This window comes from Callospermophilus lateralis, chromosome X (assembly GCF_048772815.1).
Source record: "Callospermophilus lateralis isolate mCalLat2 chromosome X, mCalLat2.hap1, whole genome shotgun sequence".
Classification (NCBI taxonomy): domain Eukaryota; kingdom Metazoa; phylum Chordata; class Mammalia; order Rodentia; family Sciuridae; genus Callospermophilus; species Callospermophilus lateralis.
The window spans coordinates 84,098,199-84,122,368 of record NC_135325.1 but is presented as its reverse complement, the minus strand read 5'-3'; the positions used below and the strand labels follow the sequence as shown (position 1 = coordinate 84,122,368).

The window sequence follows — 24,170 nt, the reverse complement described above, 5'->3', positions numbered from 1 at the left end:
CCTACTTGGTCTATACCCAAAGGACTTAAAATCAGCATGCTATAATAATGCAGCCACATGAATATTCATAGCAGCTCAATTCACAATAACCAAACTGTGGAAGCAACCTAGATGCCCTTCAGTAGATGAGTGGATAAAGAAACTGTGTTATATGTATACACAATGAAATATTACTCAGCATTAAAAGAGAATAAAATTATGGCATTTGCAGGTAAATGGATGGAATTGGAGGATATCATGCTGAGCAAATTAAGCCTATCCCAAAAACCAAAGCTGAATATTCTCTCTGATAAGTGGATGCTGATCCATAACCGGAAGGAGGGAAGCATGGGAAAAATGTAGGAGCTTTGATTGGGCAAAGGGGAGGGAAGGAAGGCAGGGTACACAGGGGCAGGAAAGATGGTGGAATGAGATGGACATCATTACCCTAGGTACACATATGACTGCACATATAGTATGACGCTACATCATGTACAACCAGAGAAATGAAAAGTTGTGCCGCAATTGTGTACAATGAATCAAAATTCATTCTGCTGTCATATATACCTAATTAAAATAAATTTTAAAATTTACATTATAATAAGCATTTAGGGGAAACACAGGATCTTTTGAAAAAACTCATTTTTTGTTATTTTTAGTCTATAAGCCTTACTTTCAGTTTTGTAGAGTTATGAAAACTTCAGAGGGTTGTGGTCTTTTTTTTTTTTTTTTTGCTTTTATAAGTTATATTTTATGGATCTCTGGCCTGTAAAATGTCAACAGATTTTAAGTGTGTACATTTTTTTTTCCATCAGGCAGAGATTGGTTAGTAAACAAACAGGATTTGATGGAGGTATGAAGAGACAATACTCTGTTAACTCTTTTTAACTTCTGCCAACATGAATATTCAGCTTTGGCCATGATACTGATAATCTCCAGCTCAGAATCATAGAAACATAATTTGCTTATAGTTCATGTTACATTTAGTCAATAGATCAACCCTGGGACTTGAACTGTACTTGAATGGATTACTGCTTGAGATAATGGCCTTTAGAGGCAGATATGTAGGTTCAAATTCCAGCTCTATAATGTTCTATCTATGGATCTTTGGATAGGTGACTAAATGTGTTTGGGGCATATATAAGTTAGATTAATAAAAAGCAACTATTTTACAGGGTTGTCATATCACATAAGTGTTAAGAATTGTAAAGGGTCTGAGATTTTACCCAATTTTGAAACTAACAAGTTATCCTGCCAGTTTCAAGGAAAATCCTATGTCACAAATAATAAATAATTTCTCACAATAGAGCATCAGAATTTGTTTTGCTTACTCAAACTCAGTCTCATAGGACAATACAAAGAGGATCAGGGAACACCTGCAAAAGCAATGGGTCATAGGCAATGTGTCATATAGTACAGTGGAAGAGCTTAGGAAACGCACATCTTTTATTATGGGTCATAAGCATATCAGCCCTTTGTTCCATAAATAAATATGCTCTTTTTTTCCAAGGCTGTATGCAAACCTTCCTTTTGCTCTAGAAGGAGACATTATTTCGATCTTCCAAGAGTCTTCTCTATACATACAACTTTGAAAAGCTAATCCAGGACAAAGTATAGTATGCTCAGAAGATATGCAGAAATGTGAGAGACCTAGAACAAAATCTCTCCTAACAATGAAATAGTTCACTTAAAACATTTAGCAAGTGCCTGGAATATACTAAGCACTCTATAAAAATAAACTCCTTTAACATCATCACCACTATTACCACATTGCCTACAAATAAGCACAACAAAGTAGCTACAAAATACAAATACCACATTACCTCCCAATACAAATCATAAAGTCAATGAAAAGATTTTTTTTCTTGTCACTGTTTTTAAGAAAACAGTCAATGGACCAGGATAGAGGAAACATTACACTTATTCTAAAAACTGTTTGCTCAGGATAAATTTTATCATAAAAATGCCCTTTACAGTAAATTCAAAACAACTAATTTATTCTGAGATTGAGCATTAAATTCAGATAACTACTAAGAAAATTATGATATATTACATATATATTTGACCCATTCATGTATAACTGAGAATTGTGGATCTTTCTATTGATCTGTTATGTCACCATTCCCAAGGAAAGCAATTACAGTTTTTCACCTAAGGATACAGGTAATTTGCTCAAAATCTGACCCAAAGATTGAATGAAGATGAGGGTAAAGGTAAGAGGATAATCAAGGTAAATTTAAAATTTCTTGCCATCACCATTATGCACACTATAAGTGATGCTTGCTTTCTTGTTTGAATGAAAACAACTTTAAGAATAATAATCTGAAATACATCATCCTATAATCAAAAAGCTTTCCATAAATCTGTGGAGAATCCTGATATTTCTATTAACAAGAACATATCTCTCATCCAGAAAGCCTTCCCCAACCAATTCCACTGACTCTATTCCTACCTTCTCATTGGTTCATACTTACATTACAGATATTTTGTATCTGCTAATAACATTGTTTTATAATTTTCCTCTTAATATTGACAAAGATTTTGTCAATTACCCAAGTTACATCTCAAACTCTTCAAAACCAGTTTTCTTTACATATGATTACCTACCTTGCCTGCCTTTCTGTTGAAAATTTTATAACTAAATTGTCTTAGCAACTAATCTATCATGCCCTATGCATCCATGATCTATTCTCTGACTTCTGTCTATGCCACCATAGCTGTCAGTTTCAGAGACCTTGAAAGACTTGTCAATATTCACTATTTATACTTGCTAACTTCATTCTATGGCCCAATATCATTTGACTTCTGCCATATCATTCTATTGATTTGCTAATCAGTAGAATCATTAAGAATACCTTATTATGTGAACTGGATGACCTTTTGTTCATTAGGTTTAGCTAATAATCTAAACCTAATCCAATCCAACCTCCATGTATTATTTGAAAAGAGTGACACTCATTTCACCTTCAAAATCTCTTAGTTTAAAACTATCCTCCTCCTTTTTTCTACTTCTTTCTACCACTTCTATTGCTTATTATTTTTCCTTGGTTTACTCCCAAATTATTGACCACTCTTCCCTAGGCCTTAGTGGGTTTCTTTTTTCTGTTTCATTTTTTTTCTCCCCACCTAACCTTCATCTTAAGCACTGGATCCTAGCCACAACTGAGCACTGCAACCATCCAAAGCTATAATACATATCTCCAGTTATGTTCTCTCTCTTAAATTCCAGCCCAGTTGAGTCATCTAAGAGTCAGTATAACTGGCATGAGGCACTTATCAATCCAAACTGAACTCATCTGTCTCCTGTAGTCTGATTTTCCTTCTATACTATGGTTAGAGGCATCACTAATCATAACACCAAATTTCACCAGATACCTCAAAATCACCCTCCATGCCATCTTCCCATATTTATTGTTATTATAAAACTGGTTAACAAGTCATGTTAATTCTGTTTCAAAATCTGTCCTAAGGGGCAGACGGAATAAGATTGATCAGTGAGTACTAAGATATCATTAGATAAGAGCTAGTAGTTTGGGTGTGCTATTTCACAGTAAGGTGACAACAGATAACAAAAATGTACTATGCATTTCAAAACACTACTAGAAAAGATTTTGAATGTTTTCACCATAAAAATGGTAAATATTTGAGGAGGTATATAAGTTTAACTCGATTTAAACATTATAAAATGGATACATGTATCAAAACATCATGCTACCCCACTAACATGTTTCAGTAGTTAAAAATAAATTTAATTCAGGGGCTGGGGATGTGGCTCAGGTGATAGCACGTTCGCCTAGCATGCGTGAGGCACTGGATTCAATTCTCAGCACCACATAAATGTAAAATAAAGATACAGTCCACTTAAAAAAACCAAAAAGAATAAATATTTTTAAAAATAAAAATAAATTTAATTTAAATTTTAAAAATTGTGTACTCTTCTGACATCTAGATTCTTCCGTAGTTCAAACCCTAATAAAATTATGCTTATGCACTGAAATAATTTTCTAACAGATCTCCCTCTCTTTTGTTTTTTTCCCTTCTTCAATTCTTTAGCAATGTGAAAAAAAATTATTTTTCCAAAGATGTTTATTCAGCAGAAGTGAAATGATGGCAGTATATGAAGAAAACTGATTTCAAGCTGAAGTCCATGTTTAAATTCTTATCAAAGAAAAATAGGGTAAAAGATGTTCTTACATTAGAAGAATAGAAGAAAAAGAATAAGGTAGATAACTATTAAACCACCAAAGACAGGACCCTGATATAAAGGAAGAGATTCATAAGGCAGCCCTTTCCCACTCTATATCCTCTCCCTATATTATTTCAAACACTACCAAGAATTCAACTTCTTCCTCCCAATATAATAATTCTAACCCTGATATCTCTCCTAAGCTTTAGACTCAAACTGCTAACTTGGTATCTCTACCAGGTCACCCAACAGGTTACCTCAATATCTATCTATCTATCTATCTATCTATCTATCCATCCATCCATCCATCCATCCATCCATCTCTATCTATCTATCTATCTATCTATCTATCTATATGAAGGTAAACTAACTCTAACCAACTGCTTCATTTTCCATCAAAGTCTATCTTCTTAGTCCCCTATACCAGAAACCTGGAAATTATCTTAGGCATTTCCTAACTCTCATCCCTAACATCTCTAATGAATTACACCTAAAGTCCATGTTTAAACTGGACAAATTACTCTCTGCATTCTTCTCTACATCTAGCACCTCAATTTACCTCTTGAATTACTGTGACAGCTCCCTAATGATCCTCCCTATCACTTGTCTCTCCTACTTCTCCTCAAAAGTTCATTTTCAGAGTGCTCTTTCTGCAGAAATCACTCTAAAACCAAATTATGAACCATGACTATTGATGGCTGATAAATACAAAAGTTTAAATGTAAAGAAAATACAAGACAGTATTTTAAAAGAATGTTAAATCAGGGAAACTCTCTACCTTTGGTATTCAATTACACTCTTAGGTAATATTTTAATGCCTGATTGGTTTTTTCTCTTTTACTACCATATAGGATAAATACTACCATTTTCAATGCAGTTCACAGAATAAAACATAATGCTGAATAATAAAGGATGAATAACCTGATTTTTCCAGGGATAGATAATGCAAAACACAAAATAAGTGTATCTGTTCATGATTTATTCCTTTGGGATGTATTAATAATAGGAGAGAAGATAATGAAGAGTATTAAATCCAAAAGGCAGGCTGTACAAAGATTCTAATATTAGGACAAAGAGTATAACATAAGGAGCCATCATATATTTTTAAGCTTAGGAGTAACATGAACATAGAAAAAATCTAGAAGCAATTAGGAATTAGGAGGAAATTAAAGACAGGAACAATATTTTTAAAACAATATGGGCAATCTCTAAATGTGAACAGATATCCAAGAAGTTTCTAAGGTACTAGCAAAGGGTATGGTGACCAATTTGTTGCCTACATTTTGGGGAGTTAGTTAGGTGTTGTTTTTTTTTCCAAGACTTCTATATTGCACAATATAGGAATAAGTAGGAGGTCACCGACCTGAGGCTGTTCCTACATTTTGAGTCCTTACCTAAGCTATGAACAAATATGGTCCATTAAAAACTCAAATTTTAAAGAATAACAAACAGCTGGGTTTGCACCAATCAAAATCAGCTGTATCTCAGCCAATCACATGAAGTAAAGCAATCAGATCATTCCCAAATAAGGCAGATTGCCTAGCTGTAATCAGGTGGTTTCTCTATTTTTATGTTTGTCCTATAAATCTCATTGCTCTGGCTGAATCACTCCTGAATCTCTCCAAAATTCAGGAGAATTTTGACTCATGAATCATTCTCTGCTCAAATAAACTTCATTGAACTTGTCTAAACTTTTAAACAAAGAGTGTTGAGTTACATTAAGAACATTCTGATTTGAGAGGTCTTTAGGACACACATGGCATGGGAATATAGAGCAGGAGTTAGGCCAAATCATGCCAACTGCCTACTCTAAATAAAATTTTACCAGAACACAGAACATGCTCATTCCTTCAGGTATTATTTATGGCTACTTTTTTATGGCAAGTAGTTGGGATGCATATTCTTTTTCCCTAGAGCCTCAAATAATTACTCTCTGTTCCTTTACAGAAAAAGTTAACTAAACTTCCTATTGGAGGGAATTCAATAGTCTGAACAGGTGCTACAGAAATTTTCTACAGGGGGTGGCGCCAGAGGCCACTGAGAGGTTGGAGATGTTTCCTGACTGGAACACTCTACCTCTAGGGGTCCTAACATACTTGGGTTTAGATAAATATATGTCGGGAAGGAGGGGTTTCGGCATTTTGTTACTTGTACAAAAGGTTCGTTTTCTTCATTCTGTGTCTTTTCTAACCACTCTCGGCAAATTAATTTGCAGGCCAAAAGGTACATAGGATCAGGGAAATGAAAGGAATGTTTTCATCCTTCGCATTCTTAAGTTTAGCTCCTCTCTTCCACCCCTCTTCCTTTGGGGCTACTTGATGCCACAGAGGTGTTGGAGTTACTTCCTGTTCTAGAATATTCCAAGCATTGGAGGGGGCTCACCAGGAGTGGAACAAACCATCATGGTGGGGTGGGACCTTTTGGACTTACTTCTGAGAGCTTCATTTTCTTCATTCTGTGTCTTTTCTAACCAGTCCCCTTTCTTCCCGCCTTCGATGGCTTTCAGCCATGTGGTGGGTTCCCTTAGGAGCCCAGGAGGGGGCGGGACATTCCGCTCTCCCTCCTCGGCACCCCCACAGTCTCTGGGAGTTGGAACAGTCCTAGAGTAAAAGCCTAGAGATTTGGCCGCGTGGCTCCCTTTTCCCGGAGCCCTCGGAGCGAGAGGGACCCCTTTCTCCCTGGGAGAGGGCTGTGGTAGCCCTGTATCTACTCTGGTGAGCCCGGTGGGAAGCGTTCTATGAGGGGACCGAGGCAGAGGCGGCTCTTTATGAGGGGGTGGGACAGAGAAGCGAGGGGTGGGACAGAGAAAAGAGGGGTAGGGAGCGAAGGAAAGGGGAGGAGAGTATAGGCGAAGGGAGGGGCTAACGGTGGGGGAGGGGAGTGAGGAGGAGGGGTAGAGCTGAGGGTGAGGGGAGGGGCTAAGGGCTGTGGGGGTTGGGGTGGGCCCTAAAGGCAGGGGAGGGATACTAAGAGTGATGGGGTGGGGGGCTATAGGCGACTGGGGTGGGTGTGGGGAGGCTGAGGATGAGGGGGTCTTAAAGGAGAAGGAAAGGACAACTGGTTGATCCATTTCCCAGGGCCCACAAAGCCACAAACCCCTTAGACATCATGGCCTTGAAACCTGAGGACCCCTGTAGTGGATTTCGGCATAGCAAGGTGGTGGCCTTCATCAACGAGAAGATGGCCAGGCATGTGAAAGGCCCTGAGTTCTACCTTGACAATCTAACCTTGTCCTGGGAGGAAGTGGAAGATAAGATCAGAACCATCCTGGAGGACAGTGAGATGTCCAGCGAGGCCCAGGAAGCCTGCGCCTGGGGCAGCCTAGCTCTGGGCTTGCGCTTTGCTTGCAGGCAGGAGCACTTACAGGGGCACAGGGTGCAGTGGCTGCAGGACTTCTCCAAATTGCACAAGTCAGCCGCCCAAGCCTTGGCCTCAGAACTGAAGCAGCTCACGATGCAACAAGAGATGGAGCGCAAGGAGTCTGCTTTCCAACTAAGGCTGACCCAGGCCAAACTGGTGGAAGTGCAGAAAGAGTGTGACCTACTAAAGTGGAAGCTGCTCCAGGTGGTAAGATCACCCTGCCATGTCAGTCCTACCTTTCACCCCTACTCTAGGCTTGTCCTCCACCCCCTTGTCCACAGATCACATCTCAGCCCTGCCCACTTCTCTCCAGGAACTCAGGGCTCCCCCAGAGCAGGTTGCAGAGGGGCCAAGCCTGGCTGCTGCTAGAGGGGCAGGGACCGAAGGAACAGGAGAGATGGAAGAGACAACAGCAGCTACAGATGATGCCACAGGAGGAGGAAGAGGAGGAAGAAGAGGAGAGGAGAGTGATGCAGTGGGAGCTGCCCCTGTGGAGGCTGAACAGGAGCTGGGTGGGAACTTCCTGCAGCTTCTTGGAACTACTGAGCCAAAAAATTACACCTCTGGTGGGCAGAGGGAGGGAGATCCTGGATCCATGGAAAATTCCATGTTTTCTCTCTCTGGGACCCTGAATCCCCTGTTCATAGCCTCACCAGAACCCCTCCCTGTCCAGCTCCCTGCCTCATTCTCTTACACATATTCATCCCCTTTGTCCCCCTTCCCAGCCTCACCCTCACCCTCACCATCTCCACCAGCAGCCATGGTCATAGCACCTGCTCCACCTCAGATGCTTCCCCACAGCTCAACCTTTGATGTTAGCCTGTGGTCTGATATGGGGGCCCAGGGATTAGACCCTCCAGAAACGCTTAATAGGAAAGACTTTGAACTCCATCAGGCAAGAAAACCTCCGGTTTTTCGCAGGCCTGGGGATTGGGACTGCCCTTGGTGTAAAGCTGTGAATTTTTCAAGAAGGGAAAGTTGCTTCCGCTGTGGGAGGGGAATCTGGCTGCAAAGCCCTTAGTGAATTCAGAAATATGAAATAGAACCGAAACATATCCCAGTGGGAAATCAATTTTCAGAGGTGGGTGGGAGGTGGAGGGAAGGGGTGGAATGGAGGTGAGGGATGAGAGGTGGGGAGGGTGTAGATGGTGGAAGGAAAGACATGGTTTGATTACCCTTGTTTTTGTTTAGTTTTGTTGTTGCAGTATTGGAGCTTGAACTCAGGAGTGCTTTACCCCTGAGCTCTATTCTGAGCCCTTTCAATTTTTATTTTTTAATTTTGAGACAAAGTCTTGCTAAATGCTCCGGGTTGACCTCAAACTGGTGATCTTCCTGCCTTAGCCTCCTGAGTAGCTGGTATTATAGGTGTGTACCACCATACCCAACTTGATTACCCCTTTTTATTCCAGAGGGTCATTCAGTACCCTAGATCTACTGCAGCTTTTTTTTGTGTGTGTGTGTGCATGCACACACGTGAACACCTGTCTCCCCACTCTAGTGTCTAGTGGATGTGCACAGTCATGTATATAAAAGTCCACCCTCTTTCCCCACCTGGTCCTTATATAGTTAAGTGTGGTCATTTGACACATCCTGAGCCACACAGATTCCCAGGCTAGATCATCTGCACTGAGAGGTAGATGCCATAGTCATGATGGAGTTGGTCAGTGAAGCAGTGGGTTATTTTGTTGAGGCCTGGGTCATAGCCACAAACACTGAGGCCACAGCTGAGGCCTGGCCCTGACTATGGGGGAGAAAAACTAGGTGCTTTACAGAGGTATCTTTTGGAGGACATGAGTGTGAGGTTCCAGGATGCAGACATGCATAGAAGAGTTGATCCAGTGACTCCAGAGAGCTGGAGAGAGTGGTTGTGGTGCAACTCCTTTCACATCTTGCAATTATGCTACATGAGGATCCACTTTACCCAGATAGTCTTTTATTTTTTATAACCTTATTTTATTTACTTATTTATTTTTATGTGGTTCTGAGGGTGGAACCCAGTGCCTCACACATGCCAGACGAGGGTGCTACCACTGAGCCACAACCCCAGCCCCAGATACCTTTTTCTTTAAGCTAACTTGAGTAGGTTCCTATTCTGGAGAATCTGATTATTTCCCAGTCAGAAACTGGTACCAGCAGAGAAATTTCAAGCAACAGACCATTAAAGAAACTGTTGAAACTGGCTGGGGAGTTCCATCAAGGTTTGGCGAGTAGTGGGAATTCCTGCATCCCAAGAGTCCCCAAGAATGAACTGAATAGGGATGGCTCATGCTCTGGGGGAGTTAAATCACAAGAAAAATCAAAGAAAGCTTGGGGGGTGGTTAACCCTAGGTTTATACTGGGCTCAAATTAACACAGCAGAAATTCGCCACCCCTAAGAGAATCCCCACAGGGCTGCATACAAAGGAAGCCAGCAGCACCAGCTGCCGGCAAGGACTCCTATAACTGCACAGTCGCATGACAGGAGAATCCTCCCCACTCATCAGTAGATGAAACCAGAGACAGATCTGAATTCATACTACTGCCAAGGTGAGTCAGAAACTCAGTACTCGGGGTACGCTCATCTAGACCATTCTCTCCTCCAACCCACCACCAGGAAAAATGTGGTAAAGGAATCTGGCTATAAAGTTCTCAGTGAATTCAGAAATGTGAAACAGAACAGAAGCACATCCAATGGGAAGTCAACCTCTAGTGGGAGGGGGAGAAGTGGGAGGAAGATGAGAGTGAGTCGGGGAAGGGGGTAGGTGGGAGGTTGGTCTGCTTTTCCCCCTGGTGACCATAAGATGTGTTGAAGGGAGCTAAAAGTGTGCTTTAGCCCTCAGGTGGAAGGATGGGGAGGAGGTGTGCAACTGGAGCACAATGAGACATGGCTGGAGGAGTCCTGGACATCACCTAGGGACTGTGGACCTATATACCAGAAAGCTGCCATGGCTCTGGGACATCCAGCAGAGATGTGATTTTCGGCTGCCTCCTGTTGGGAAGGGTGTGGACAATCACCATTCAAATTGGGGACCAGATACTTACCTGTACATTTGAGAAATGCTGTCATGTTTGTTTATGTCCTTCTATGCAGATTTTCTTAACCTCAGTACTCCTGACATTTAGAATTGGATAATTCTTTGTTGTGGGGGACTGGCCATGCATTGTAGGATGTTCAGCAGACTCCCTAGCCTCTATCCACTAGATGCCAGTGGTACCCACCCCACTTATTCAGTCACGATAGACAAATTTGACTCCAGATGTTGCCACATATCCACTAAAGGTTAAAATTATCCCCAGTTGGAGATGACTGGAGGCAATAAAGTAATTAGTAACAGTTTGAATAGGGGATGAATCAAAAAAAGAAGGTCATGTAGGCTGAGGGGCCCTGAGAGATAAAAGCTGAAAATGTCCATTGGGCTTGGCATTTACTTTGGATCTTCAAGCAAATTCAGGGGAGTGGCAGGATAGAAGCCAAACTGCAAGGACTGAGTGAATGGGAAGTGAGGAAGTGGAGTCAGTGAGGGGAAGCTCTTTTTAAGGACAAAGACTGATTGTGACTGGATCTGTGGTTTAGAGAGAGTTCTTTTGAACATGGGAGAAACTTGAGTCATGGGGAAAGAGATCGCAGAAGCATGAAATATATGACAGAATAAAATACTGCAAACTATATTAGAGCTACAGCTACTGTTATTATTTTTTGAAGTCTATGACAGGGTCACTTTTTATTTTTGTATACAAAATTCCTTTAAAAATCCTATTAGTGTATATACATAGTTGGTATGTATGTTTATAGATTTATGTTTGAGTAAGTATAGAAAAGGTCTGGAAAGACATTCAGCAAATAATGCATTAACTAGGCAGAGTGCACTCATCTCTGCCAATGAGTGCTATGGGGTACAGTCGGGGCTATGAAACATAGAAATTTTTACTTTATAAACTTCCATTTTGTGAAAGTAAAATAATTAAAATGTTGAAAACAATTTAAAATGGTTTGAGTTTATTGACTTGGATAGATTTGGAAGTTCCAGTTCCTCTGTGATAGAAGAGAGAAGACACTGTGTGGCTAGAAGATTGGAAACCAAGGGGGCTTCTGCCTATGTGTCTGTTAAAAAAGACACCTGAGGGGACAAGGATAGAAGGTCAAGAGGGGTGGCTTCTGAATAATGGCACATATAAGAATAATCATGGAAATGGAGGTGAGGAATGGGGAAGAAAGAAAAGATCATTAAATCATTAAGCTGCACAGAGAACACCATTGGTATAATACCCAAGTGGGATATTGGTAGGATTCCAGGAGGGAGCATTGGAAAGGAAGTTGTGGCATTCCAGGAGGGCAACACACACAAATCTCTCTGGTGCTACAACTTATTTTCATATTTTAAAAAATCTTTTAGTTGTAGATGGACACAGCATCTTTATTTTTATGTGGTGCTGATGATCAAACCCAGTGCCTCACATGTGTGAGGCAAGCACTCTACCACTGAGCTATAACCCCAGCCTTCATATTTTTTTCAGTAATGTATTCAGTGTGTTTGAATTTGGATTTCATATTTGGTAGGACCATGGAAAGACAAAAACTTTTACATAACTTCATGTGTTTGCCCATTTAATTTTTTCTGTGAGTCTGAAGGAAAGATGTCAACAAATTATAATTATTTCTGCTTCCATCACTTATTACCCTCTAAAAACTCAGCAGAGGGGATCTGACATGGTCTTTGAGACCTTGGGCAAGGATGTTTAGTGATAGAGATAGCTAAAAAGGAAGATATCTTTAAAAACAATATAGCTCTAGTGGGCAAGAAAATAGTGGATAAAAATTTCATGGGGACAAAGCCATGTTCCAAAACCGTGAACTCTACCTCTAGAAAAGCAGTGATGCTCCTGATGCTTCCCTTTTGAGATAACAACAAAGTGTTAAAAGGGAATATTGAAGGATTCTCTGTTGACCTTTCTCTTTTTGGTGACACATCCACACTGGAAAGTCAAACTTGACTTTCCCTGTCTCTAAGAAGTAAAAATAACTCAAACCATATTTTATTTAGAAAAAACAATGATTTTTGGACTTTGTTTCATATCATGTGAAATCGAAGTCAAGAGTTGGCCAGGGTATTTGTACAGAAATGTTACCTAGTATAGTAAGATTCCCTGAATACCTTAAAATTCAGGATTTTTTAAATGACCTAATGATGCATCTCAAGGTCTTCAAAAAAATAAGAACAGACAGCCTAAAATCAGTAGAAGGAAAGAAATAACAAAGGCCGGGATAGAAATAAATGAAATAGAGACAAAAAGAATACAAAGGTTCAATGAAACAGAGTTGTTTCTTTGAAAAGAAAACAAAATTGACAGATTGTTAGTTTAACTAAGAGAAAGAGAAAAGAAACAAAGTAAAATTAGAGGTGAAGAAGGGTACATTACAACAGATAACCTCTGAAATCCATAGGATCATTAAGGGATATTTTGAAAAACTGTATGTCAATAAGTTGGAAAATCTAGAATAAATTTCTGGGCACAAAAGACTTGCCAAAACTGAACCAAGATGATCTATAAGTAGATCAGTAACAATGAGATTGGAATAGTAATAAAAGTCTCCCAAAGAAGCCAAGGACTGCATGGATTCACTGCTGAATTTTTTTTAAAGAGAGAGTGAGAGAGGAGAGAGAGAGAGAGAATTTTTTGATATTTATTTTTTAGTTATCGGCGGACACAACATCTTTGTTTGTACGTGGTGCTGAGAATACAACCCGGGCCACATGCATGCCAGGCAAGCACGCTACCACTTGAGCCACATCCCCAACTCTCACTGCTGAATTTTACTAGTCTTTGAAAAGAAGAGTTAAAACTAATGCTCCCCTAACTGTTACATAAAATAGAAAGGAAAGGGACCTTTTCAAACTCAATTTTATGAAGGCAGTATCACCCTAATAACAAATCTGGATAAGGAGACAAGAACAAAAGCAAAAAGAGAACAAGACCAATAGCCTTGATGAACATTGATGCAAAAATCCTTATTAAAATTCTGAGAAATAGGGACTGGGATTGTGGCTCAGTGGTAGAGCACTTGCCTACCATGGGCAGGACCTGGGTTCGATCCTCAGTACTACATAAACAAATAAAGGCATTGTGTTGTGTCAATCTACACCTAAAAAATTAAAATAAAAAATACTGAGAAATAGCACATTAAAAGGTCATTCACTACCAAAAGATAAATGGATTAAGAGCATATATTTAATATAGTATTATTTGGCCAGAAAGAATGAAATTATGTCATATGCAGCAAAATGTATAAAACTGGAGGACATGATGTTAAGCAAAATAAGCCAGACACAGAAAGACAAGTATTTCATATTTTCTCCCATATGTGGAAATTAAGGGGGGTAAATAGACCTGAAAGCATAAGACAAGCTATTAGAGAATTGGGTGGAGAAGGGGGAAAAAAGGGTACAATGAATAAAGCAAAATATGTGTGGCAATGTCACAGTGAAATGCACTAATATCTAAAATTAATATGTGCTATTAATTGTAATTAAAAAGTGCTTCAAGGAAAAGTATTAAAAATTAAAATAATCAGGATTTTCTGTGACTTTGTCCTGCTACAAAATACTAGGGTTCCCAGCATCATTCTTTGCATGCCAACTCACAAAATCACCTTTCTGCTATTTCTTTTTGTAAAACTTAACATATTAAAAAAGAAAGATGCATGCAAGCAAATTAAAAACCTCTGTACTGTAGTAATCTACAGGTTTTGACCAGTAAGTCAACATGCAACATATTTGAAAAGCTGTTCTGTGTATATGTATATTCACTGTATGAGGAGGAAGCTTGGGTAGGCTTTGGAATCAGTTAAGGAGGAGGAGAGAAATCTCTTCCTTGAGAGTAAGGGAAAGGAATGGAAACCGAAAAGGTGGCCAAAACCCTTTCCTTGGGGGGAATTAAGGGAAAGGTAGTAAGCAGGGATATGGGTAACAAGGTTAAAAACACAAAAAAATGTATATAATATTTCTATACCCAAATATGTACATATTGCCTTACTTCTGAAGAATACGATCTTGTCTGGAAATGATTGTGTGTTGGTGAGTGCTAGTCTGTTTTCTTTAATTAGATCAAGGTTGCAGGGTAGAAATTCATATCACATCCTACTTTGCTTTTCTCTGTTTCATAGCCATAGATCCAGACTATACCCATAAAATACCAACCAACTATCTTGTCAAAGTTGATCATTCTTCAGTGTGGTAAGAGTGTGATCATGACTCCATGTGAATTAATCCCTATCCTTGAGAAAACTAGTTGCATTGCATGCTCTGATTAACACTAATATGGTCAGCAGCATTGCTCTTCTTCAATCAGGGTGGAGTCTTAGAATGGAGTTTTCCCACTTTATACATACATTGTCTCCAAGGAAAGAACTGCTATAAAGGTGCCTTAATACCTGACACAACTTAAAGTGTACATTAGTTGTATCTTTTAGCTCTTCTCAGAATGGTCAATGTCTTAAAATATTATGCTCCAAAATATATGCAAGACCCCCATAAAGTAAGAATTAGTTATTGTTATGTTCATATTTAGAAAAAGGGCCTTGATAAACAGGTTCCAGCCAAACTTAACTGCCTTTTTTCCCTGTTCACAATCATATAGCCTTGCCTGTGAATATGTCTATCTGTTCAGATCCTCAATAACAAATATCTCTGATTCTGTAAGTCAAAAGCTGTATTTACATACTCTCTACTACTACTTTATCTCTATCTTTCTTATAGCATTCATTACCTTCTCTCTTGTGTGAAGGGATAAAATATATTAAGTTTAATGTTTGCAGCTCCCACCCCCAGCCTCCTTGCCTTCTATACATAATCCTCTTTTTGGCTACATGGTTCCCTCCAAAACATGGTTCTTGGTATAACAGAACAGTTATGGGCACTTAGTGTGCAGAATAGGAGTAATGGCCAGAAAGAGCTGACAATTGCAATGCCAGTTTAACTAAATTATTCTCGAAAGGAGAACAAGAGCTCACAAGTAAAAACAAGTGATAGAAGATGAGAAAGGGTAAAAATAGGAGAAACTTGCAGGAGATTCATTTCAAGAAGCGATTTTAGTTGGGAGTGAGAGTGAAGAGTGATAGGAGAAGTTTCTGGGCAGCTATAGGATGTAAGAGCTATATGGAGTGAAAATATCATGAGTAGATCATTTGAAGTTTTTCTGAGGGTTACAAATTGGCTCTTCTTTGGCATTTTTAAAGGGAATACAATAATTACTTAAATATTCAAACATTGAAAAGTATGTTTAGTTGCAGGATGATATTTCCTAGGGTACAATTCTTTGCTGAATCCCTTGATATTCTGTGTTTTGAGTTATGCTTGTTTGGTTATGATTTATAGACACATCCTAATTCTCCTTTTAATCTATTAGAAATTAGGAGCCCTGCCATTCATTTTTGGTTTTTTAGTAATGTTTACAAGAATGTATTCAATAAATATTTGTTTAATATATAATGGATACCTGACAGCTGAAATGATATGGGCTAAAAATATCCCTTTAATTTAAAAACAAATAAATAAATAACTACAGTTATTAACGAATAAGTTCTCATTTCTTTTCCAACATGAAACATTTCAACTTTAATATGAATGGAAAGAACAAGGTTTCATTTAATGAGTTCTTGAAAAACATGACAATACATTTAAGACATCTGATTAATATTCATTTTAGCACTCTGTCATGTGCTAATTATGCTTCTTTAATTGATGTGGGTCTTACATGTTGAATATTTGGGAGTTAATAGACCAAAACTAAGAGACAGATAAGGATATACTCCCACAGAGTTCCTCCATCTCTCTTCTTTGGTAGAAAACAATTTTTAGGCCCTTCTGTATGTTTAGAAACTGAAAAATAATCACATGGGGCTTCTAACTTTATAACATAAGTAGTTTGGTTCTATCTCTAAAAACATCGGTTTTAACTTTATCCTCACTTTTCATGAGCTTAGGGCCTCTATTTTACTGCCCTCTATTGTCCATCTTTAATCAGTAGAATTCTGTTATTTTTTTTAAGCCAGGGATTGAATTTATGGAAACCACTGAACAACATCCCCAGACCTTTTTTTTTTTTTTCATTTTTTAAAATTTTGTTGCTGAGGGTGGCTTTGAATTTTCCATCATCTTGCCTCAGCCTCCTGAGCTGCTAGAATTACAGGCATGTGCCACTGTGCCCTGCTAGAATTCTGTCTTTATCACAAGATGATACCATACCCTAAGGAAACTGGAGATAGAACTGCAGAACTTTATACAGGCAGGAATTAACATATGTAATAATACCTTATTTGTTGTGATACACAAATATAGAGAGGGAAAAATGGCTCAGGTGATTTCCTCATATAGCCTAATAGGGAGAAGATCTAGAGCACGCATGAAATGATTGGCCTATCTGTGTAGTGCCTGGAATCTACCCATACTAAGGGCTGTAAGGCAGATTATATAGATGCAGACGCCAGTAGGTGGGTGTATATAGTGGAAGTTCTCTCCTGGTTGCTTCATTTTTTCAGTGAAATGGGAAGCAATGGGTTGGAGATGATGAAGATTTGAAGAGAGAAGGCAATGTAAACTACTTATCTGGGCAGATGGGAGGCTGAATGGACTAAGAATATACAATAAGGCTGCCTGGTAGCATTAAGGATTCATTTGAAGTTCATGTATTTAAAGTGAAATCAGTCATTGTTATTACACATTTACTTCAGTAAGGTTCAGCTGCAAGAATGAAGGCACAGCATAGAGGGAAAGTGGGTTTAACAATGTTATGATTTTCACAAGCAAGTAAGATGAAGGGACAATGGTTCAAGAACACCAAAAGTGTATATGTGTGTATGTATGTGTATATATATATATATATATATATATATATATATATATATATGAGTGATTATAATGGTGGATCACTATATACTAGGTGGACCTCTTAATTTTAAGCCCTATTGATATAGGCTCTATAATTAGCTGGTATAAATAGATGATCAGAGATGGAATCTAGAAAGAATGGGTTAGAAAAAGTAGACAGTGGTGGCAAGGGAATAAAAGGTGTGAAATGAGATTGTGAATGGGACACCTATAACCTCCAACACTACAAACTGTTTCAAGTGGTCTGCCATATTCATTGCACTACCTTCTTGGCCCTTAAAAAGATTTTGACTTTGCAACACATATAGGTTGCCACCTTAATTCTATTAAAAAAAAACCATAACTCTGAAATTCATTGCATTTTGTATAATGATCAAGGAATTAAAGGTGTATAGAATACCTGTGTTAGCTAGTTCATCAATAACTATTTGAAATAAATTTTTATTTTATGGTCATAAAATATAATCCATTAATTCTTTAATCCTGCTAATTGATTGAACCATAAACATCTACTTCTTTCCAATAAACAAATTGAAAAGAGTTGAAATTATGTTAGTAATATATATCAGAATAGTTATATCCCCCTTCTGCATATGCACACACACACACATATATATACACATATATACAAAATTCACTGTTAATGAAATGAAAGCAAAATCACAACTTCTTTGATATGTTGTTACATATAATTTTATAAACAAATTTTATAAATAAATTTTTATCAAAATTTGGAGATTGAAAAACAATTTTGTCAGTTTAGATCTGTGCTCTTTTATGCATAATTGCTACCAAAAATAATGAAATCAGGGACTTCTGCTTATAACAGAAAATAGAGAGAAAAACAATGAATTGCATTTCATTTTAGCCTATAAATAGACCAAAGAAGGCATTCATTACTATCTTAAGACCCTGCTATACAATGTTGATCTTTTCTGGGGTCAATTAATTTTATAAGATCCAGGCTTTCATTTTTCCCAAGAGACTATCGGCTTTCCTGGAAATTGCTACCCAGGCAACTGACTTATTGACAGTTAACTTTTCAAGGAGCCATAGTTAAGATGGATTTGAATTATAAGAAATGTTTAATGTCCTTTGAAATCTCTTAGAATCCATTGTGGAGAGTAAGATCAAGAGGGTAGAAAGTGATAAGAACTATTTCCTAGTGTTTGGGGTTGACTAGGATAATGGCTTTTCTTTTTAAAAGGTATCAGTTTCCCTACAATATGGCATAAAGGGAATCCTGCAGTATAAATTCAATAGAATCTTTTTGACTGAAATATAAAAATTGCTGGTATATGTTACATAGGCATTTATAGATCAGGATGATTTAAGAGCAAAAATCAAGGAAAATAACACTTCTAATTTATTTCTTCTCTTTTATTATGGGATATTTCAAAAATATACCAAAATTAAAAGGACAACATAGGGGCTGGGATTGTGCTCAGTGGTAGAGCATTTGCCTAGCATGTGTGAGGCACTGGGTTCGATTCTCAGCACTGCATATAAATCAATAAAATAAAGGCCCACTGACAACTAGAAAATATTTAACAAAAAAGAAAAAAATATATAATAAACCATCGGTTGCCCATTATACAGATTCAAAACTTAGCAGTACACTACATTTCTTGTTTAAAATATTCCTATCCCTTCAACTTTCTTGGTGATGGTTTCCTGGAGTAATAATCATTTAAGAATGACATGATAATTCATATTTGAATAATCAAAGCAAATGTCATGACTCTGGGCAGGATAAATATGGTAAGGAACTCTTTGGAAAAAGTTTGTGAAGCTTTCAGATTTGGGGAAACTAGCTTATTTCAATGATTATTAAAGAACAAAAACAATTGAATTATGTTCTCATTTAATAAAGAGATTCCTTGTTTTGTTTATACCTTGTAGAAATAAATGCTCAAAAAGAATTTGAACCTCTAACTAGTTCTCTGTACTTGGTCATGTTTATCCTCAAATATGCAGGTTTCTCTATTATTTTTTTCAATATCCATGAATTTAACTCAGGATTATAATATTACTTTATTTGTCTTCATCCACAGTTTATGTCACCCTTATTGAGAAAGTGATGTGTGGGTTTTGTCAGATAAGATTAGTATATCATTATTCTATTATATGCCTTCATTGAAAAGATTCAGGTATGGAGGTAGGAAAATAGGAACTCTTGGATTGGCACTGAATCTCAAAATATGACTTTATCTTCCACTAATCATTTATTCCTAATCTATTAAATATGATGATAAATTCAAATAATTGCTCTTGAGACAGGTTAAATAAAAATTTTAAAGTAATTAGTTACTGAACTATCACAAACAGTAACCTTACTATGACTTAAATAGGTGAAGAATATTAATAATATTTCATATCTGTATTTCAAACACAATGAAATAAATAGAATAATTTCTAATGAGGTTAAGAAAACTCATTTGTGGTTAAATTGAAGTATCAAATTAGGAATTTTAGGTGAATATCAACACTGTCAATTTAAGAACACTTTTCAACTATAAATGTCACTCAACAATTATATAAAATTACCTGTATGGAGGGAATTTATCACTTGGCACATATTTGAAGTCAGTGGCTACTACTAGATCAGAAATGTTTGTTATTCGCAGAAAAAATGAGAGTTACTTCATCTATGTATACTAAAATTCAATTTCTATGTCTTTGAGTTGACAAGAGTGGTTGCTTCCTTTATATTTTCTTTGTGTTTCATTATTATTTTATTGAACATTACTGTTCTAGTTGTTAAAATTCTTGATTATCATTTCATGTTGGATGATTGATAGATGGAAAACACTACTGTACTTTTGTTTTGGAAATGGGGTCTTACTATATTGCTCAGACTGGCCTCAAATTCCTGGGCTCAAGTGATCCTCCTGCCTCAGCCTCTCAAATATCTGGGACTACAGATGCATACCACTAAGCCTGATACATTGCACATTTATGTACATTCTTTTATTGTGTTAACAGACTAGATTATTCTTATGCATTCTTTGGATTAATTTTTCTATATTCACAAGCTTATCTTTCTGCATGATATTTAAATCATTTATCCAAATTCCAAGTTCTTTAAGTATAATTAATTGACTACAATTAATTTAAGACTTTAATCTGTCAAATGTGTAAGATTCTTTTAAATTATAATTATTAAGTTGTAGTAATTGTACAAATTAATAGGTTTCACTGTAACTGTGGCATTTCCATACATGCCTATATTGAGCTTTGATCATGTCCACCCTCCCATCTCCTACCCCTTTGCCCCAGATCTCCTTCCTGATTCCTTATCATCCCCCTTTCAGGTCATCTTTCTTGTGGTTTTGGTTGCTTCTTTTAGAACAGTGGTTTTCAAATTTTGCTTCTCTTTAACAAAAATACATATGATAGATAATATTCAAAAGTTCCACCCAACACAATCAGTTCCAATTGTTCCCTAAGGCCTTCTGCACAAACAAAAAAAGGTACCAGTTATACTTGAATCAAAGCCTGTGCTCAATAGAATGGCCTCCCTTTCTCTTTTACTGACTTATATGTGAATTGAGAACCACTAACTCAGATTTTATCTACAATAGATATAAACAAGTTGAATCTGATGTGTACTTGAAAGAGGGCCATGTATAGGAAAGCACTTCCAGGATATTGGGAAGTTTCATTACTCTCAGAGTATTCATTCACCATCTGTGAACTTGTGCATGAAATCATGCAATATTTCATTTAAAAGCAAACAAATTTTCAGCTGATAGGACTTAGAAGCACCAAAACCCTAGAAGAAATGAGTACACCTAGCACCTGAATCTTGATTTCTAGTGCTATTCTCTATTAAAGTGAATCAGGCATGGCTCTTGGGAAAATGGATAATTATCTAATTCTCAGCCTGAGGCAGGAAATACACAAAATAAGCTGGAAACACTTTTTGGTAATGTAAGAAAATGCTGAAAAAAAAAAGCGCAAAATAGCTGGTTGCAGTGGCACATGCCTGTTATTCTCTGCTACTTGAGAGGCTAAAGCAGGAGGATCACAAGTTTGAGACAAGCCTGGGAAACAGTGAGACACTCAAAATTTTAAAAACTAATAAAAATTAAAAGGGCTGGGAATATAGGTCAGTAATTCAGCACCCCTGGGTTCATTCACAAGTACTACAAAAAATAAAAGTAAGCAAAACAATCCCAAATTGATGGGGTTATAACAAAGGAACAAAAAAGCCAATGAAAGAATTCCCAATGAGCAAATTTGAGAGATTTGGAGCAAGAAAATAAAATAGAATTGCATTACAATCCAATACATTATATAAATATCCATGAGTCCATACTAATAAAACTAAATGATTGAATAAATAAATAAATACAGAAGAAAAGACAAATCTCCCCATGCAAAAGAGTTATAGATAATTCTTGTAGATATTCCACCCTGAAAGAGGTAGAACACAACTCCCCACCCTCAACTGTAAACTGTGAATAATGACTTTCTTCCAAAGACTATAGTATGGAAAGGAAGGCAAAATCAGCAACCTTACAGTGAAAAAAGGCAAATGCTACCTCAAGCCAGGTGATCAAGGTTAACATCAACAGTAATAAGTCATATTGATCCATTCCACCCTTGATACAATGTGTTGAGAATGGTATTTTACGTTTACAGACTTCCTCTGCAAAACACATTATCCCAGTCTAACCATGAGGAAAACACCAGATATATTTCAACTAAGACACATCTGACTGATACACCTCAAACATTCAAGGTTATCAAAACCAAGGGAAGTCTGATGAATTGCCACAGACAAAAAGAGCTTAAAGGAGACATGACAACTACATGGAATGAGGTATTACAGATGGGATCCTGAAATAGAAAGGGATATTAAGGAAAGACTCAGGAAATACAAAGAAAGTATTTACTGTACAGTATACCACTATTACATTTGTTCATTGGTTCATTAGTTGTAATAAATGTATGATAAGGCAATGTGAGATATTAATAAGAGTGAAAAATATACAGAAACTGTACTTTCATTGAAATAATTCTGTAAATCAAATTATTCTAAAGCTTAAAAGTATATTTAAAAATAAATAGGATGAAGGCATTCCCTCTAAAATCTAGAACAAGACAGGGATGCCCTCTCTCACCACTTCTGTTCAACATAGTTCTCGAATCACTGGCCAGAGCAATTAGACAGATGAAAGAAATTAAAGGCATAAAAATAGGAAAAGAAGAACTCAAATTATCACTATTTGCAGATGACATGATTCTATACCTAGCAGACCCAAAAGGGTCTACAAAGAAACTATTAGAGCTAATAAATGAATTCAGCAAAGTGGCAGGATATAAAATCAACACGCATAAATCAAAGGCATTCATGTATATCAGCAACAAATCCTCTGAAATGGAAATGAGGACAACCGCTTCATTCACAATATCCTCAAAAAAAATAAAATACTTGGGAATCAACCTAACAAAAGAGGTGAAAGACTTATACAATGAAAACTACAGAACCCTAAAGAGAGAAATAGAAGAAGATCTTAGAAGATGGAAAAATATACCCTGTTCATAGATAGGCAGAACTAACATCATCAAAATGGCGATGTTACCAAAAGTTCTCTATAGGTTTAATGCAATGCCAATCAAAATCCCAACGGCATTTCTTGTAGAAATAGAGAAAGTAATCATGAAATTCATATGGAAAAATAAAAGACCCAGAATAGCAAAAACAATGCTAAGCAGGAAGTGTGAATCAGGCAGTATAGCGATACCAGACTTCAAACTATACTACAGAGCAATAGTAACAAAAACAGCATGGTACTGGTACCAAAACAGGCAGGTGGACCAATGGTACAGAATAGAGGACACAGAAACCAATTCACAAAACTACAACTATCTTATATTTGATAAAGGGGCTAAAAGCATGCAATGGAGGAAGGATAGCATCTTCAACAAATGGTACTGGGAAAACTGGAAATCCATATGCAACAAAATGAAACTGAATCCCTTTCTCTCGCCATGCACAAAAGTTAACTCAAAGTGGATCAAGGAACTTGATATCAAATCAGAGACACGGCGTCTGATAGAAGAAAAAGTTGGCTCTGATCTACATACTGTGGGGTCGGGCTCCAAATTCCTCAATAGGACACCCATAGCACAAGAGTTAATAACTAGAATCAACAAATGGGACTTACTCAAACTATAAAGTTTTTTCTCAGCAAAAGAAACAATAAGAGAGGTAAATAGGGAGCCTACATCCTGGGAACAAATCTTTACTCCTCACACTCAGACAGAGTCCTAATATACAGAATATACAAAGAACTCAAAAAATTAGACAATAAGATAACAAATAACCCAATCAACTAATGGGCCAAGGACCTGAACAGACATTTCTCAGAGGAGGACATACAATCAATCAACAAGTACATGAAAAAATGCTCACCATCTCTAGCAGTCAGAGAAATGCAAATCAAAACCACCCTAAGATACCATCTCACTCCAGTAAGATTGGCAGCCATTAGGAAGTCAAACAACAACAAGTGCTGGCGAGGATGTGGGGAAAAGAGTTCACTTGTACATTGCTGGTGGGACTGCAAATTGGTGTGGCCAATTTGGAAAGCAGTATGGAGATTTCTTGGAAAGCTGAGAATGGAACCACCATTTGACCCAGCTATTCCCCTTCTCAGTCTATTCCCTAAAGACCTAAAAAGAGCATACTACAGGGACACTGCTACATCCATGTTCTTAGCAGCACAATTCACAATAGCAAGACTGTGGAACCAACCTAGATGCCCTTCAAT

General features: G+C 37.4%; 2 protein-coding genes across 2 annotated transcripts in view; one reads left to right on the top strand and one right to left on the bottom strand.

The window, feature by feature from the left end:
* Positions 1 to 24,170, bottom strand: part of Il1rapl2 (interleukin 1 receptor accessory protein like 2) — a 532,521-nt gene that overhangs the window by 501,440 nt on the left and 6,911 nt on the right. The window lies entirely within an intron of this gene.
* Positions 7,274 to 8,546, top strand: Tex13a (testis expressed 13A). Its single transcript, XM_077107494.1, has 2 exons — positions 7,274 to 7,732; positions 7,839 to 8,546. The coding sequence occupies exons 1-2, from the start codon at positions 7,274 to 7,276 to the stop codon at positions 8,544 to 8,546; spliced, it is 1,167 nt and encodes a 388-aa protein (XP_076963609.1).